The 20,152-nt window shown below is 38.4% G+C and overlaps 1 protein-coding gene across 1 annotated transcript in view; it reads left to right on the forward strand.

Annotated features, from left to right (window-relative positions):
- mctp2a (multiple C2 domains, transmembrane 2a) overlaps positions 1-20,152 on the forward strand; it is a 52,138-nt gene that overhangs the window by 21,018 nt on the left and 10,968 nt on the right. The window contains exons 17-18 of the mRNA XM_038268815.1: positions 11,131-11,250; positions 14,047-14,088. Coding sequence (XP_038124743.1) covers positions 11,131-11,250; positions 14,047-14,088 — 162 coding nt within the window. The remainder of the gene's footprint in view (positions 1-11,130; positions 11,251-14,046; positions 14,089-20,152) is intronic.

Consider the following 20,152-nt stretch of genomic DNA (forward strand, 5'->3'; position numbering starts at 1 on the left):
CTAATGAAAGCGGCTCCCACTCCTATCTTTATATCTTTAGGCAGTGGTAATAAGGTAACTGATTTAGACATTGACAGATGGCCTCTGCTTGCCTCTCAGATGTGCGTAATTATGCCACCAGTGTCTGCTCTTTTCCACAGTGGTAGGCAGTGTGGGGCTCCTCGGAGCAGCAAACTCTGCAGTGGTGTAGCTTTAATATACATTATTATACATTATTAATCATGCCTTTCATGCCAGTCCTACTCCTCTATGTTTTATATATATATATATATATATATATATATATATATATATATATATATATATATATATATATATATATATATATATATATATATATATATATATATATATATATATACATATATATATATATATGTGTGTGGGTACATATATCCTGTAATGCATTACCACTGCTTTTTTATTTCTCTGGCTACTGTGGGAAGCTGAAGTAGTGCTTTACCAGGAAATACTTATAGCCATTATTTTACTCAGCCCCACAGGCCAATCCTCTGACCTCCTCACAGCTTGTATCACACAGTGCCTCCCTGTTTATGCTGATTCTTTCGTGCATTATGAAATAGTTGTTGGGGTGAAAGTTATTCACATTTTGTGTCAGGGATCGCTGCCGTGGTCTAAGCTAAGTGAAGGGTTTTACCTTTGAATTTGAAGAGGATTGTCTTATGCAAGGCAAGAAAAGGTATATTTAGCACGCTGGCTCTTATTTGGTTTTATGCTGCTATGATGTGTTTTTGTTTAGCAGTGAAAATATTTGCTGTTTGTGAGAGCAGGAGGTCTCCTGGCTTGACTATTTAAAGCTGCCTTGATTTTTCACCAGTGGGCTGTGGTGCTAAAATGGTATCTCTAATTAGGTAATGTAATGAAAAAACAAACCCGAAAGAAAACATTTAAACAAAGTTTTGGCAAATCTTTGTAAACATTTTCATCAGTGAATGGAAATACTAACAAGAAATCTTGGGTCGTCTTCTTCTTTTTTTTTTTTTTTTTTACTTCCTCTTGTTTATGCCGCAGTAATGAGCTGAAGATCTGCACTTTTCAAGGGTTTTGACAACAACATGTTTCCTTCTCTGCGAGAGAGAAAAATGTGACAGCTAAAACTCTACATAAAATAACTGCCTTTTAGATGTGCTTTTCGCTAAGACTGAGCGAGATAAATGTGCTATACATCAGCAGTGACTGCAGGAAGGGGTCACTCAGAGTTCTCGGCTGCCTGCTGGCTCGCAGCCTGTAGATGGTGCTACAGCACTGCTGGAAAAGCCAAACCAGAGGCCGGTGAAGAGATCAGGTCAGTTACTTCTCCCTAAGAGAAGCCATTCATGGGAACAACTTTGGAGTGAAATCCTCCATTATGTGCACTACAGGAGACAATTGTTTCTTCTTCCTTATCCCCCTTAAAAGATGAAGAGCAGCGCAGTAAATGAGTATTAGCCAGCCAAATTAATCTGCTCAGAACTGGGACAAATTTGATGAAGTGAAAACCAGCTGAAAAATGAAACATTTGCACTTAAAAGCTGATTTTAAGATTTCCTGTCAATTGACTGTTTTAAATATTAAAGTCAGAATTAATATTGTAACATATTTGAAAGCTCATCTGTCAAGAATTAGACTAAAGAGAAACCTGTACCCCTTCTGTGGGTGTTTGTCTAACACTGCCAGGTAGCAAGTGGTTTGGACTCTATTTGACAGCCTGTGAAATGCTGATTGTCTCACATCATACTCTTTTAAGATAACATGTGATGAATGTTTGATGCCACACAGCTGTAAACACGCCTGGCAGCTACAGCAGCGCTGAAAGACTCACCGGCTCCCCAGATGAGGGCAGGACACGGTCAGATCAGGCTGCAAAGGTCTCCGGAGACCACCTGTGTAGAGTCGCCTGCGGTCGGGTCTATTAGGCAGAACAGGACTCCAGGCTGAGTTCAAGGCCATAGTCAGAGTTGTCATAATAGTCCTTGTTAACACAGCCTGAAATTGAGAATTTTTTATTTTTTTTTGAGTGTTGGATCTGTGTCTTGTGGTCTGCTGCATTGCAGTGTGGTCGAGCCTTTCGGTGAGAACAGCAAGAGGACAGCAAGCCTGTGAATTGTCTCCTTGTTTCCGCTTTGTGTCTGTTTTCTCTCTGTTTGGAAAAGTTTGAAGGCCTTAGAGTAGTGAGATCGTTCAGTCTCTGGGGGTTATGCTCTTCTTTGTCATGGCTGTGGGAGTTTTCACAGGCTGTGCAGTGGGAACGTGTCCAGTAGAGGGAAAAGGATAATGCAGAATTTTCTAGTGTTTTTTGTTTGTTTTTTTGTTTTTTGGTCTGAAATCTATAAATTATTAAATGAGAATATGTGAAAAACCTCAACATTTCATCTTGATTTAAAACTGTATTATTGACAGGCTCTCTGCAAGTAGATGTAAAGCTCTTGAGGCTCGCTGGATGCAGTGTGTATCCACAAATGGGACAGGAAGTATAAAACACCAGAGGAAAATCTGCTGTATGTTTATAAGGATGTAGTAGTTGAAAACTATGAAAATGATGGCATAACAAGATTATCTCTATTTATCTTTGATAGCATAATTAGTTCCTGAATTTTACAGCAAAACAAAATACTAATTTAAGTGCATGTTGGGTTTCCAGTGCATTTATATGTACGTAGAATGATTTGTTTTTAGAGAAATAATAAATAGACTGATCATTTATTTAGTAAACTCTCTTAACTTTGAGTAAAGGTACCAAACTTTCATCGCATTATTAGAAAAACATTTAGAGAAAAACGTATGACCTATCAAAAATGGCAACAGAAAACCCATCACTTGCTAAAAATATCTAAAATGGGATGCTAGTGTCAATTGAAACATTTATTTATTTGTTTTGTTTGATGGCATAGGCATAGGTTTTAAATAAGCTCTGGAATAAACACCTGCTGAATATAGTAGTTTAAAGCACTTGTAGCTAAGATATTCTTATTTATTGGCAGTGGTGAACAGCACTGACTACATTTTAAATAGCTGACTGATCTCTGTCATGGTGAAGTAAGGGTCATGCATAGGAGCCTTCTTTTAGCCGGCTGACAGACAGTCTGCTGCATAATGGAAGCGAGAGGACGTACAGCCGTACTTAATGCTCCATACAGCTGAAGAAATTCTTGTCACAGCAAAACTCTCTGTTATCTCATTGCTAAGGCTTTTAAATTAAAAAAGAAAAAGTTTATTGGCTTTAAACCCTAATACTTTAAAATCTTTCATACAACATCAATGATAATCACCTCGTGTCCCTTATATTTGAAATGGATCAAAATAGGAGTTTTGTTTATAGTATAAAATGTGAACACTCTAAATTAGTTAGTGATGTGTAATAATCATATCTTTTTTTATTTGTTTGAGAATGATTAAGAAAACGTATTGCCATTGAGTATAATTCTCTTGTCGCTTGTTATGTATTCAGCTAGTTTTGAGCCGGGGTGAATTGTGCTCTGTGTTTGACCCCACTGTGTGCGTCGTATCATAATGTCTGCCTTTAACATACTCGCCACCTTCCCGCTCTCAGAGGACACCTCTCTTTGTGCAGCTGAGGCAGCGACCTGTCCACTTGTGTGTGTGTGTGTGTTTATGTAGCTGTTTCAAGGCCCGTCTTGGCCCCAACGCGTTAACGTGTGTGAGCAGAGCTGACAGGGAGAGTCCATGCCACTCCCCCCAACCCGCCGCCACCTCCCTATGCCCTACTCCCTACCTCCTCAGGGGAAAAGGCTCGCATGGCAGATCTGTCACCCAGGAGGTCGCTCAGTGTTAACGCTCCCGACACGGATTAAACACTAGTGGCCAGTGCCGGAGTGTGGGGTCAGTGTAGCCACCACTGACAGGCACCACGGGGGCCCTTACCAACTGCCCTGCTCCAGCCTCGCACCACTGGCGCTCCTCATGTGTCAGACGGGGAGGGAGACAACAACCAGAGCTGGGCCTGTGAGCAAATGCTAATGCTTTGCCTTGCACAGCTGCTCCTCCTCAGTGCTTTAATAAAGAGCTATCAGTGTTGGTCTAAGCTGTGTGGGAGCACTTTGAAGCTGCAGAATTCCCCTGTCATTTTTCTTGGAGTAATCTTTTATCTGTAACTTAAGAAAAAATATGTTAAATCTAAAGTTTCATAGATTGCGGCATGAAAACACACATTTTTGTTGAGAATACGGTAGCACATGTGATGCTGTTAAATGTTAGAGTCGTTTTCCTTAAACATGATCAAATAGTATTCACACTTTAAAACAGCGCGCTGAAGTGGCTCTCTGTTTCCAATGAAGGCTCCCTTTTTCACCTGCTCTTCCGCTTTTTGTTCGTCTCTTTCAGTTGATAAGACATGAGCTGAGCGTATGTGAAATATTTATTCAGCGTTGGCTCCGAGCACTGCGACTGCCCACACACACACGCTCGCACGCAAATGCTCTCTGTACCTGCCCTGGAGAGAAATCTTATCTGTGCTTCCTCTGACTCCGACACCCCCTGAAAGCCTGTCCCCCCACACTGGCCTGAGCTCAACACAAATTACATGTCTCATTGCTCTGTATTTACAGCTACTTTAAAGCCTGCCGCTCCTGTCCCCAGCATCAACCCTCTCATGCGGACTCTGTTTCAGCTCAAACATGAAAATAAAACCTGATCAGAGCTTTCGCTGGTGCCTTTACTGCTCTGATATTTTAAAGCCTAACAAATATATACTATTTTATTTTAGAATGACTAAAATATTGTCAAAGAAAATGGGAACAGTCATGGTAGTCTTTATTATTATTATTAGAGGCATAACAAGGAAAATATTTTTGCCACACTGCTCCTGCAGTTAAAAATCATTTTAATGAGATGTCAGAAACGGCATCAGTGACCACAGTTCTATCCAGCTGTATGAAGCACAGAGTATTGCTGCAATACCCCTCCCCCACATATTGCTGTACACTACCATTTCCCTGGCTAGAAAAAAGCAACAATCTACCATTCATTCCTTACAAGAAAACAAATTACCAGTGATTGAAGAAAAAAGTTATAAAATGATATATAAACTGACCAAGTGAGTAATAAACCACTTAGTATCGCATATTAGATTCTAAGCTGTAATCTACATAAATCAAAATTGCAAATTTATTTAACATTCATTTGAATAAGCAATTTTAAAACTGCTATTAAAATAAAAGTTTTTTTGTTCAGGTCTTTATATAAAATACATCTTAACAATAAATACATACTTTATATTACACTGCTAGCTGTAATAATGAATATATTTTTTAACCTATTTTACTTGAGTCACAATTGACTACTAATTTATTTTATATTATATTAGCAGCTGAATTGCTTTGTTAGATTTTATGTTTGTTTTAACTCCTATTTACATTATAACCCTGCAATTTAACAGGTTATATTTTATTGAATGTTTGATATATTAATTCTATTTACTTATTTTTTTTGTTCGAACTGTATATTTTTATGTTTGCACTAAGCAAAAACTGAAAGCCAATTCAGTCTGTTTTGCTCACGCTCTCGCAAAACACAAACCACACACATTCAGACACAAACCCTGCAGCCTTTAGTCAGTCTTAAACTCTTTCAGTACGTGTTCACGTAATCTGGCAACCATCCATGGCCCCCATGACTGACCCTCATAATGCTGGCTGGCACTCTTCTCGCTTTGTTTAGCTTTCCAAGTGGATTGCAACTGAAGAGAAATAGCGAGGACAGAGCCAAGATAAAATCTTTAGTGTTTTAGGTGGGTACATCGTTAAAAATGATAAGGTTGTTTTTTTTTTTTTTTTCATGCTGCAGAAAAAAAAAAATATAGTGGACATTTTTTGTTACTCATAATGTCATGTGGCCCTATGTGCTGTGGCGTTGCACTTATTTGGCTCATCAACAGCCTTATTTGTGTTGTGCTGATGTGACGCCTATTTTTACAGCTCGTTGGCTATAGTCTTAAATGAGAATGCTTGGCAGCTCTGTAGTCTGGCAGTCGGTGGTTTCAGTTCGTAGATCAGGGCCACCCCTTGTTAATCAATTTACAGAATAGTGGGAACTTTTATGGAAGGTGTCTCTGTCCCTTTGTTACTGCTATGATCCCTTCTTCCATCTCTTGGGAGCATGTGGGTGGTGGGAGCTGCCATGCTTGCTCAGCTTTAAGTTATTTTATTCACACTTTTAATCGCTGAGTGCTTTATTATTAGGTGCTGGATTCTGCTGGCCAGGGGAGCCGCTTGAGAAGGCGCAGAACGCATTTAGTGGAATCATATTAATGGCGCCATAAAACAAACCTGTCAGGCCGTTCTTAACCCCTCCTGGCAGAGACGCTCTGCCCGGGGTCAGTCCCTTTTTCCGAGCGCTTACAGGTGGCTAAGGAGAGTGCATCTCCATCATCTCCTCCACCGTGTGTTAATAGTTTTATTAATTCATTCTTCTTTTTTTTTTCTTACCCCTTAGGTACCCTTTGCATAATCATACAGACATTTTTCAGCTAAATTGTGTTTGCCAAGGGAGGTTTTTCTACATTAGAAACACTCCTTCAATACTCACATACCAACACTTCAATTACAAGTGCTTGTTAGCTAATTTGTTGTGTAAACCAAAATACCTGAATGCTTCATTATTTCTTACAGCTTTTGTTGCTTTACATGTGCAGTATTTTAATTTAAGGATAGAAACTCATATACTATTATATAATGTAATATATATATCTTAGCAATATATATATATATATATATATATATATATATATATATATATATATATATATATATATATATATATATATATATATATATATATATATATATATATATATATATATATATAAATATATATATAATATATTGTGCATTCCTTTTCCTGTCATTTTGATGATGATGGCTTACAGCTATAGAAAGCTTATGCAGTTTCCCAGAGAAATAAATAATATAACACCCATTTGGCAAAATGATGTTCAATACTGAGATGTCAGCCTGCTTAGAAGCATGTCTATATATACCTGCATCAATGCATCATGGCATAGAGGGGATCAGCCTGTGTGTCTGCTTAAGTCTTAACAATACCCAGATGCGCTGATGGCAAATTTTAGATTATTCAGAATGGGTTTGGTGTCCCTTCTGTCAATAACTCAGAGATTTTCTTTTGATCTTTGGTCAGGTCAGTCAAACAGTGATACTATGGAAACTAAAGCAGCTATTGGTACTTTATGCATTGTTGGCAGTTGGCAAACCAGACTCATAAGTTTGGTATCATTTTTGCAGTTTATATAACAATTCTACCCGTACCAGCAAATTACATTGATCGTGAAATCATCACATATGAGTGGAAACCACACACAACCTTAAACAGTTTAAATTAACTACCTTTAAACTTTTCTTCAGACTCTTGATCTTGAATTTCAAACAGACATGCAAAATATCTTTTAATCTAAAAGGAAGATTTAAGATTATGGCACTGAGCAACTTTTCAGTTCCTTTTTTCGAAAGGGACTGGATAGGGCGTTCCCCTCCTGGCTTTATACAAGGAACGCGACAGTTATACACAGTGTCCTGGATTAATTTCTCTGACGCACTGGCTCTAGCTGCAGTTCACATCCTGAACATCTTCCTAAAACTATTGGAGGATCCTTGTTCCATGATCCTCTCTAGGCTGCGATTATGCCTGTTGGCTGTGCACCTTTTCCCACCATACGTATTTGTAATAAATAGGTATAACATTATTCAACATAATGTAATAACAATAAAAATTATTAATAACTTCACATTTTAGTCACCTCTTTAATGATCAGATAGGCATATGCTGTTAAAACTGCTCAAGATTTTACCTTTGTTACGTAGTTTTTTTCAAAAAAAGAAAAGAAAAAAAAAGTACTTTTTAACCCAGGAAAACAATACCCTTGTTTGTCTTTTTTCAAATACAAATTTCCTTTTTAAGGCTCTAGTTGGTCCAACATGTCCTTTAATCACCAAGCAATGTTTTACTCTAACACAAACCTTTTTTCAGAGGAATTAGCTATGTCTCTATTTTACGGAAACAATGTAGAATATAAGGAGACAAGTCGACAGCATAGGCCTGCCTCTCCTCATTACTCCAGGATGTCTGACACAGAGTCTCGGTCTTTGCACCTGACTGAAATAAAATTTAAAGGTTTTCCCAGTTGTTTCTGTTTGTTAAAAAAAAAAAAAAAAAAAGCATGTACAGTGAATCCTAACCATATCCCTCTAACACACTGTGAGGGAGGAAGAATATATTTTTGACAGTTTTTGTCTATTCCCTTCATTTAGGCTCTCAGTTTAGACACAAAGCATTGTATTTCTGCAGGCTTTTATCTTCTCCACTGAGCCAGAACACGGTTAGAAGAAATTTGCATTAGTGGGCGATTATGAATACCTGTGACAGATTCTCTCTGCTGGCTCCCTGGGCAGAAATGAATAGGCTCCCTCTGTTGACTTGAACAGGAAGACAGAGACCAAGCAATTAGACTTTAGTGGTTAATGTAGTAGCTTTTGCGGGAAGGGCAAAAAGGTTTAGCGTTCCTGCTGGGCTCATGTCAGTTTCCAGGCAGTCTTCCCCACTTTTTCTTTTCGCTTTTTTGTATAAGAATGCTGGGAATATGACAAGCTACCTGTCCAAGACCCACCAGCATTTCTCTGGGGTGAGGGTAGAGTCGTTTTAGAATTGCCTCATGGGAACTGAGGTGACAACATATGACTTAAGTTATTCATAACACACAGGGGATGTAGTGCAGCTATCTCTGCACATCATGCATATTCATGGTTTACCTTCTTTGTCCCTCACAAGCTCTTGTTATTTGCTGTATACATAATTTAAATGAGCTCCTATTAGCTAAAACATATTGTTCCTACTGTCCACTTTGTTGCTTCGTGGTAATCCCACTGTGTTTCTGCCTGATGGTGGGATCACCAATCATTTCACAGGAAAATAAACAGTACAATGGTAAAGCCCAGGGCAGTGGGCCACGGTGTTGTCTGTATTACTCATACTACCATTTCCCTAGTGGCTGATTGAACCTAAGCTTGGTCTTGCAGTAGGTAGAGTGGCCCCCAGAGCAAAATACACGGACTCTGCGTTGCTGCTATGACAGGAGCAGTCTGCCGTTTAGAGGCCTGCTGAAGCCCAAAGGCCTCAGATCTTCTCGTCTTGTCTGAAGCTTAACTGAAACATATTCTTTCTACCATCAACCCTCAAGCTCTTTGAGCCCGAACTGCACAGAGTTTGCTCCGTCTGACAGTTCAGTCCTGGTTATAAATATGGTCACTGTTTGGATGCATCTAGCACAGCTCTGTTGTTTGGCCTTTTTTTTTTTTGTTTTAACAAAACTTCTAATAAGTTGATTTCATTAGTTCCAGTTTCTTAAGATTTTTGAATGCAAATAAAACAAAAACATTATTGAAACATTTTGCTTCTCCAAAATTACAACAGCAAATTCACCAGGATCCTAAATAAGGCATAATTATTTGTAGATTGAATAATAATAATAATAAAAAAAAAAACATTACTTTGAATTATGAACTACCGTAAACCTTAACACAATTATTGCAAAGGTTTATACTGGATTAAAATTAGAAATACACTGCAGACTTTTACTGAAATATGAAAGATACAGGTTTTTCAGTTGTTTGACAATCCTTTGAATACCCCATGTGGAAAAAATAACATCTGAGATCAATAAGTGATTGATGAGAGCTGAATTATTTGTAAGTACTTTCAGGGAACATTTTGGCACCTTGTGACACGCTAATAAAGCTGCAGCCAACATTTTGAGGGATCATCTGATTTACAGACCTCTGCTTTTTCTTTTTGATCAAAAATACTAAAGTTGGTGAACAACTAGAGGGATAAATCTGCATGCTTTTTCATAGTTTTTACTTTTCACATTTTTATAGGAAAAGGTTATTCCATATTTGTTTTGGAAATTCTTTACTGAACTTTTTTTTTACTTTCTTTGAGATGGGTGAAACCTTTTATCTGGAAGAGAGTTTAGGTAGCTGGATTCCCTTTTGTCTTAAGCAGCTGCTTAGATGGGTTCTTCCTTTAAAATTGTAATACTTACAGAAATCCCATCTGGACTGAATTCTATTCAGAAAACAGGTCCTTTGAAACACAATTTGTGAGGCATAAAGTATAGCAATTCACACCTTCTTTACTTCTCCATCACCAAAAACATGTTATTGCAAAATCGACTTGAATTTGGAAGTGCTATTCACTGCTTTATCTAGTGAGGTTAATATTCAAAGTAATTGAAGATTCTTCATTTTTCTTACTCTGGAAAGTTTAATGAGTATCCGTTCCAATGGTGCAATGATTATATTGCATTGATAATTACATAAGAAGTTCTAAGGGAAAATGTCTCTCTGGTAAATAAAAGCTGACCATATCTTAGAGGTGTTTGCACTTCTTTAGACTGTAATAGATTTTAAAATTTATCTTTCTGCGGGGGACAATTTTAGTTCATCCCCATCAACCTGCTTGTGTGATTTCCCCCCCTCACACATTCTCGATCGTTTCAGTTAGAGACAGACTCATTAGGCTGTCAGTAAATGGGTTTAAATGCAGCCATCCAATTAGCGCGCTGCTGTGAGATGCTGTGGGTGTTGTGCGATGTGCTTAGCACCACTCCTTTTACAGAATTATAAAGGATTACTCATTCAGCGTGAGCCATCTTATTTCTACCAGGGGTCATGACTTTTCTCAGTATCATTGCCACAGAGGGGGTAAACGTTGCACATGCTTCCCCAGTTGCCATATGTGCTTCGTCAGACTAACACTGCCTCTGAATCTAAGAGGATTTGATCGGAAAGTTAAAAGGACACCATCATGCCTATTCATGTCGTACTTTCTTTCCAGCAGACAGGCAAGCTGCCAGTAGAATGTCACTGCAAATAAGATTTTAAGATATTAAAAAGTTGAATTCCTCTCTCACCAACAACCAGGAGTAAAATCTGTTGTCATTGGGGATGCATTTCAGAGGCTTTAGAGGGCTCTTCATGGGATTTGGGACGTGGTTAAGACTGTTACATATTTTGCTAAGGGAACAGGTTTTGTTGAAAGCTTGTTGAGGGACGTACAGCCTCTTGTGCTTTGCTTGAAAACTGTCATGTCCTGTCTCTTTAGATTTTCCTGGTTACAGTATGGCACTGGGAGCTTTTCATGCTGCCTCTCTTCCTGCTGCTGCTCATCGGCTGGAACTACATCCAGCTCTCCAGGGAAAAGGCCAGCTCCAACCAGGATCTGGTGAGTAATGACGAGTCTTCAGTACGTATCCATAAACAGTAGTCACCTGCTAATACAACTCCATACATCATTCAGAATCAAACAAGTACATGGATTCTCCAATTCTATCTGAATTTACAGTTGTACATTCAAGACAAAAGAATGGTTATCAAAACAATGAGGATAAAGTTAGTATTTCACTGCGTCCTTGGGCAAGACACTTCACCTGCATTGTCTACTGATGGTGGTCAGAGGGCCCAGTGGCGCCAATGTACGGCAGCCCCGCTTCTGTCAGTAAGCCCCAGGGCAGCTGTGGCTACAATGTAGCTTGCCACCATCAGTGTGTGAGTGTGTGCGTGAATAGGTGAATGGATGTAGTGTAAAGCACTCTGGTCAAGTCTCCTGACTTGAATAAAGGCGCTATATAAGTACATGCCTTTTACTGTAAAACAAAAATGTACTAATTGTGATTCAGTTTTTAGTTTCCTCACAATTTATGAGGGAATATTGAAAAAATCCATTACTAAAGGATTGGGATTTTTAAGGTTGAGCCCTGTCCATCTGTAAAATAGAATAGAAAAGAACAGAGCCTGTATCCATCTTCAGAAGGTAAAGGGATGTCACTCTGCAAGATAATAGTGCCAATTTCTGCCCTGATCTTGACCCTAATTATCAGTGAGATAATCCTGTGGTGTGTTCAGTGATCCATCCTTAGCTGTTTAGGATGGATTCTAGACTCTACATTTCGAGCAGTCCCAGCGAGCAGTTCTGCTCTGTTTTGTCCTGAATACACAATTTAGTTGCTAAAACAGTCCAAACTTAAAATCTCATACATGCATTTATATAAAGAAATAACATTTGTTAGTTTCAACTGTAAATAGCAAAGAGAAACTACACCTGTACAAAAGTGTGTATTATTGTTTTCTAGGATCAAATAAAGACAACATGCCTCCAAATTATAGTTTAGCATGTTTAGACCCAATTTCTTTTCTTTTTATTCTGTTTTTTTCTCAGATTAAATTAGCCTAGTCTAGCTTAGCTTAGCCAGGTTGTTATACCACAGAGAGTTTTTTTTTTTCATATTGTGTATTAGACTTAATTTAATGCCAAAAGAATAGAATGCCTCCATTTATATTTATTTATATTTGTAATTTCTGCTACTTCTTTTTGCATATTGAAATGTGTATGTATACATGTATATATATATATATATATATATATATATATATATATATATATATATATATATATATATATATATATATATATATATATATATATATATATATATATAAAAACAACAAAAAAAAACCCTATTTTCTCACCACTCGTAAGGTGGTATGTGTCTTCCTCAACTTCGGGTCCTCTACCAGAGGCCTGGGAGTTTGAGGGTTCTGCGCAGTATCTTAGCTGTTCCTAGGACTGCACTCTTCTGGACAGAGACCTCTGATGTTTTACCTGGAACCTGCTGTTGCCACTCTCTCAGTTTTAGGGTCACAGCCCCCAGTGCTCCAATTACCACTAGCACCACTGCTGATCTTACTTTCCACATCTTTTCTAGCTCCTCTTTCAGGATATTACTTAATATCTGAAAACTGGATGTTATTTACTCAGTGTCTTTGTAGTGGTTTAATGATTTCAGATGTTTGTACGCAAAGAAAAAGGAGAGGAAATCTATAAATGAAAAACTTTAACCTAAGCTTTGGATTAGCTGGGTTCATCACCACATTGTTTCTTTGTGCGAACTTGCCATACCTGCTTAAGTTAATTAGAGAAAGTAGACCCTTTAGTTTGGATAGGAGTCAGTGCAAATAGTGCAACAAAACTCAATGTAATCATGCAGAGGTGACACTTATTCTGGTTTAGAGTCAGTGAATTTCAAATATATGTAGGAAACTTAAGGAAAAGGGATATTAATGTGTACCATGCTGGAGAAGACACTAATTCTCATTTAAAATATAGGGTCCATCTTTTCCTTAAAAAAGGCATGGCTGCTCTGCTTCTATAAGCCTTTTTGCATTGGTTCTAAATGGTAGTGTGCAAAAACAACAAGAATTACTAGTGTGATGTATGGTGATGTTTGTAAATCTTAACGTTTGCCCTTACGTGGAACATTTTTGCTTCAGCTTTGAATATTCTGCCTCTACTTTTTTTGAAATGCTGCTTTCTGTACTCTTTCCTTTTAAGTTTGATGCTATTCACGCTTCTGATTGGCCCCCAATTTTGCCAAGTTATAAACCTTTTCGCTCACCAGCCATAGTTCAGGCCCACTCCCACATCCTCCCCAAAGTCAAACTCATAGCCCAGTCACTGTGTTCAAGGCTGCTGGCTGAGATGCTGTCTCTCGGCAATGTCCACAGACTCACCCTCATATCCAGCGTAAGATTTTGTCAACCCACTGAGACCCTACGGCCAGCAATGTCAATGCTCTGCACCCGGGCAATGTCACAATGTGCACCACAGCAGGGTCAGGGATGACTTGATATAAAGTTATCTAGGCAACAACATCCAAATTAAATGTGTTCTTTTATTTCTTCCTTCCTCTTTCTTTTTTGTCTTTCTGTTTTTCTGTGTGCCTATGTTGTGGAGAAAAGAGATTGCTTTTGGTGTGACAGTGCTCTTGCGAGGAAGGCCCTTCTTCACCTCTCCTTTTGTGTGAGGTCACCCCTGTGATGCAGTCTCTATGGAAACAAGCCTCTCCCAATAGGGGTGAATGTGCTCAAAGAAAATTTCATTACTAGGTGTTTGTTAAAAATGCTCCAGTGCCCACATGTCTCATTCGTTGGAAATCACCCCATACCCTTTATTTTCTCATAGGTGAACATGGCCATGGGTGACGACGAAGAGGAAGACGAAAAGGTAGCTTATCCTATCTAGCGCTAAAATATTCAAATGTATTTGATTTAATTTTATTAGCTGTTTATTTCTACCATGACCAGAATGTATAAATTCTTTGAACAATCTTATATAAACCACTGTAGGAAAATATTACACATATATGTATATGTATTTTTATTTTGTAAATTTTTTTATTTTATTTCTACAAATCAAGGGCTAAATCAAACACACAGTTAGGGTATGCTTGTATTGATGCTCAGTCGGATTTAAGAATACAAGAAAACTTTTAAGCGTGCCCTTAAAAAATCTGGCCTCTGTGGGCATAGAGGAATAAAGAAAGCTGTTGGAGAATAACGGCATTTGAATTCCTGCTTGCATTGAGCAGCATACTTAGGGGAGACCGTAAGACTGGAAAAGACAGAGATGTATTAAAACTGTATGTCTCACTGGTCACCCCACCATGACAGTAATCTTTGTGTCGGGAGTAAAGTTATTATACTTCTGGACTTTTCACTATAGTTAAGTTTTATTTTGCAAGATTTTTTTTTAACTCTGATTTAGATTTAAATAGTTTGTGGAGGGGTTTACTTATTGTCAGTTGCTATTATTTAAAGGTATAGTGGAGGATGCTCTTTTTCCGGGTGGTATAAAATAAGTGGTCATCCTTATTTTCAGTCATTCTGGTGATATGTTTACTTAAGGGCGTCCTAAGTGCTCACCCCATTTTCACTTACCGGTGGTGAGTCTGACATGGTGGAGGAATTGCAAATCTTCTTTTGTGAAGTAAGCTTGTTTGAGCGATGCAAACAGCAACTTGTAAACAGAGCGTGCACGAGGAGAAATGGTCTTGTGCATGCTGTTGCACGTGTTTAATAGGCGTTCCCTCTTGGCAGCGATTACAGGTGGAGAAGGCGGGTCTTTTCAAAAATTTGTCCTTCACCATACCTTTAATATTTTGTTTCAGTTTAGTTTTGTATTAAGTTAAGACACTTCAAATAATTTAGCAAGGCTTAGAGATCCATTGATAAACATAAAAAAAAAGGTTTATATTATTATAGTACAGCTGAGCTAGTTTTATAAACCTATAGTAAAATGTCGGTCTGTTTTAGTTTTTCCTTTATGTTACAGTTTTTATTTCTTTCAGGTAACAAGAATGTTTTCTCAGTTTCAGGTTTTAATTTTGATAATTTCGTTTATAAGAAGCATTTTTGGTGCATCATGATATGTGGAAATTTTTAAACACCAATAAGAGAGCTCAGCAGAGCTGATAAGATGAATAAAGCTAGATAGAGGACAAAAGAAAACCTAAGAAATGCTGTAAAGGTCAAAAGATTGGTGCAAAAATTTCCCCTTCTAGGCGGAGATCAACCTCATACTGTATTTCCAGATCTTCAGTACAAGGGATTGGTCTAAATAGAAGCCTTTGCATGTGGTCCAGTAAAAGTCTAGATATAAATTCAATAAAAGCAAAAATTGAAAATTGGTGCCCACCACTCATTCAAGCTGATTGAGCCTCAGTGTTTTTGTTAAGGAGGAAATTTCAAAGGTTTCAGTCTATATGTATGCAGACACACATATAGACATACATATAGACAAATCTTTTTGAGACATCCTAAAAAAGATTTGAAGCGTTTTGAGCAGCAGAATGTGAAAAGCCCAATGAAAAACATGTGGTTGTAGCTTAACAAAAATGTCCAAAGAGTTATTAATAAATTTTTAAGGCAGTTTAAACAACTTTTTCTATCAAGTTATATCGGGGTGTCAAAACAAAAATGCTGACCCAATAGTGACTTAATAATTTGCCTCTCTTTTTTGTTTGTTTTTTTTAACTTCAACTCCAGTGTCTCTTGACAAAGAAAAAGGAAATGTTTAAGTAGTCTGAAAATTATACTTCCCACAGCACACCACATTCAATTATACTCATCCAATTCTTTTTGCTAAAGAAACTAAAATAAGTTTACAGGGATTCGCATTATTGTTTTATGGCAATGAAGTGTGAAACTAACTGGGAGCCTTCGAGCATTGACCCCTTGTGCTGCATGTCTAGGCCCGGGATTCATATCCATAATGCGCTCAATATATTCTGCTGCAGATGACCAGAGGCAACAGAAGAGCTAGATTCCCTTTTCCTGTTTTTTCAAAGGCACGTCCACCAAATCCTGTCTGAAAGGGATGAGCTAATTCGCAGATGAAACTTGCATGATATGTCAGTGTGGTGTAAAGCCACACTTTCTATCTGCAAAAGGAGAAATCAGTGTTTTAACAAACAGCAGGGACAAAAAAGTACTGGGTTTATGCATGCTTAATAGGAAAGGATTATCTTGATGCACTAAATTTATTATCTTGCTTTGACATACCTTGAAACTTCAGTTTATATGAAAGGATTTTTCTTTTACATGGAAGAAATGGCAGGGTCTTTGCTTCATGGGTCTCTCCATGCCACATGTTTGCAAACTCAACTCTCTCCTCTTAAAGCTTTTTAAAAGCTTTCCCATGAGCCTCCAAAGCCCTTTCACACTTGCTGGGAATGAAATATGTCCTTTCATTTACTAATTAAGCACTCACCCATGTTTGTTTTAAGCTGTCAGCTTTAATTTAAAGTGGCTTATTTGAAATTCTTGTTATGGTCTTGCTGTCACTTGAATGCGATATCATTCGGCCTGATCAAACGGTGTAGCTTTACAAGGCCTTTCAAAGCCTTCTTAAAAAATATTTGGGGTTAAAGAGTGATCAGCGTTAAATTTGATGTATTCAAAGCCTTGCGCTCCCTTCCCAGTTTCTCCTTCAGCATATGAATAAAGGCTTCTCCCCCTGAAAAAAGTTATGATTACAACTCGTATGTGTTTCTACCCCCACCACCCTTGAGGAGGGAAATATGTAAACCTCAGCTGGAGCAGGAAGCATGTGAAGGCATGACGTTAAAGAGAGACGAAAGCAAAGTCAGTGTTACGGCAGAGTAATGCGGAGCAGATTTTCTGCCTGTGAACAAATCTGTCCTCAGGGAAGGAGACAGCTTACAGATTATGTGTGGGCAAAGTGACTTCCCTTTGGCCTCGGGTATCAATTGAGCAGATAGATGATATGTAATCATAACATAAAGACACAGAGGCAAAGCAAGTCCTAAGATATCTTGCTAATATTAGCGGGGAAGATGAAACGGCCCCTTTTTGTTGCCCTCCGGCTGCTGGTGCTGCCGGTCCGACATTGAGTTCCTCTCAGAGCTTTGCCAGTGGGAGTTAAGGGGGTGGATAAGGGCTGGGATTGTAGTTGGGGGTTGCCAATCTGGGCTTTGGAGTTGCTGAATCTTTCAACCAGTACCCTGCACTTACTGCCTGGTTTCTTGAAAACACCAGTTAGACATGCTACCCATGATCTGTTGTGTGTATCCTGGGAGCAGCACCACCTTAAATCCTCACTGCAGCATAACTGCTTTAGTTTACTTAAGCTCCAGGAGATAAATTGCTCAAAACACAGGTGTTTTTCATTTTGACAAACTCATATTTTCACCTGAAAGAGTCGCAAGATAAATATTCAGTCTGAGAATTCAAATTTGGCATGGTTCATTCTAATTAAAATTATGCTAAATGAGCTTTTATTTCCAACGTTTGATAACGGCACACATGTCTGCGGGACTGTGTTTACCTTTCTGCAGGAGATCAAATTGGTTCTCCATTACTGCACCTTAAAAGAAAGCTTTTACAATTTATCTGAAATGAAAATGTGATTCCGCGCAGGCTCTTTAATCAGGGGAAAATTTACAATCATTTAGTCCATCCCCATTTTACCCATCTTTAAGGTTTAAGATGGAGATATTTAATTTGTTCTACACTGGGGTACATGACTCAAAAAAAGGAACTAAGAATCTCATCTAATGAATAATGTAAAAGGTATCTTAGTTTTTGATAGCTAAAGCTTGGATTTGGAGAATCATAAAGCAGGTTCTCTGGAGTGGATGTTTGAAAGTTATTTTTTGTTTTTCAAATTAGAGGATAGTCAAATTTTTTTTTGCCAAGGTTGTATTGCCTTGTAAAAGTATTTATCCCACTTGAACTTTTCAAATTTTTTTAAATGATACAACCTCTAACCTGCACAGATGTAATTCTGTTAAACAAACACGATGTTGAGCATAATTGTGACGTCAAAGAGAAAAGTAAAATACTTTCACTTTACATCCTGTGAAACAATGGATTGTGAGCAACTGTGTAGCTTCTCTGCAGAAGATATGAATGTCTGGAGGTCCTTATGAGAAATTAACTATCAAAAGGAAGCATTATTCTTCCTCTTCCTACCTCCTTCATTAACTTTCAGCATTATTCGGACACCACTTATGGTAACTACTAGCACAATTCTGCTTTGCTGTAAGAGTCCTCACTGATTTGCCCCATAGGATTGGCTCTATTTTTTTCCGTAAATAGCTTGATTTCAGTAATATGGGACAGACAGGATCTGAAAATATAATTTTTCAAGTCTCATTAAAAAGTCTAGAATGACTTGGGTCTTTACTTTCACTGGGTCATTCTAAGATGCAAATATGTTGTGATCTACACCAATCCATTGTAGGCCTGTACCTGCATGTTTTGAGTCTCTGGGTCTTCATCTTGATGGGAAGTAAATCTTTGCCCCGAGCTTTGCTTTTGAAGCTTTTTATCTTTTTTTTTTTTCCAAATGTACTTCCATCCATTTATCAGCATTAAATCTGAAACCCTGTTCTTGCTTATGAAGAAAAATCTTTATGTACTAAAATGCAAGCACAACCACCTTGCTGTAGGGATGTTTTGTCCATTATTTAATGTCCTCCTTTCTACAGTAACATTTTTGTCTCTGTATTTCTGGTCCTCCATATGTTGCTCTGGGTTTGGGTATATTTCAAGTAGGACCATAGTCATTTCCTTTTCACATAAGGCAAATTACATTGCACTTACTGTAAGCCTTATATCCGTAAATCAGACATGAGTCACAAATATGTTCTGGCTCCATCAGAAGCTGCAGATTGTAAAGGCCGTTGAAGCATTGCAGAAGAGTTCAGTTAACATTTGAGGTGGGATAGTTTACTGCTTGATGCAGTGGGAACAGTGTAATATGATGTCTATACGTGATCTTCTTTTAACATGAGATAGCAGATATTAATCTGGTAGAAAACATATTTGTGAGGTCCTTTTCCTTTTTTGGACAGTGCTGAGGCTTCAGTGTCTGTCCAGATCAGAGCCCAGCGGGGGAGGTTCCACTAGTGTGGGAATTGCTCTCTTCCTGCACCGTTCAGGGAGGAGAGTAGGACCAGCAGTGGGGAGTCTCTCAGTGCTGGCAGACAGTGTGTTCCCAGGGGCTGCCTCGTGGAGCTCTGATAAAGGCATTCTGTCTGGGCCCTGTCAGTGCACACAGGCTGCGGCTTCAGCTGACTTGTTACACAAACATATAGACATCCTCAGGCCTCCTGTTAGGGTCCATTAGAGCGTCCTCCCCAGCACTCTTATCCCTCCCCTCTCCTTCTCACTCTTCCTCTCCCACTCTTCTCCCTGTCATCATTCTTGTCATTATTTCCTCCTTTTGATCTGAGGCTTCTCAGCTCTCTTTAGCTTGTATTCCTCGTGTTATCTTGCACTCCCCTGCCCTGGAAGGCTTCATAGCTGTTGTTATTTCCCAGCTCAATGTGATCGCATATATTACATCTGGACATAGACACTCAGGCTATCTAAGGAAACAAATTACTGGTTGAAAATGTTTATTTTATCAGTGCTTTTTCAGAAAAAAAAATATGCTCATGTGCATGAATCACCCTTAAAAAAGGCAAAGGACTCTATATCCAACTGGTTTACAAAGCAGACTGAAGTGTTTTTCTCACGCTTGGAGAATGTTGGCTTAGGTTAGAAAGACAGAACTGACATATTTGTAAAAACATGTTCCAGCTTACCTCTGTGCATACTGCTAGAATAAAAACTCTCCCAAGTTGTGAGGCCCCTGCACTTCTTCTTTTGGTTGTCTAGTCTGCCTGATTGCAGATGGCCATTTTGTGTACTTTTCATCTTATCTGCGCGTCTTGATTGTGCTGCACTTGTGCAACAGCTTCATTGTGCGCAGCTCACAAAAG

This window comes from Cyprinodon tularosa, unplaced genomic scaffold (assembly GCF_016077235.1).
Source record: "Cyprinodon tularosa strain WSP-4 unplaced genomic scaffold, ASM1607723v1 ctg71, whole genome shotgun sequence".
Taxonomy (NCBI): domain Eukaryota; kingdom Metazoa; phylum Chordata; class Actinopteri; order Cyprinodontiformes; family Cyprinodontidae; genus Cyprinodon; species Cyprinodon tularosa.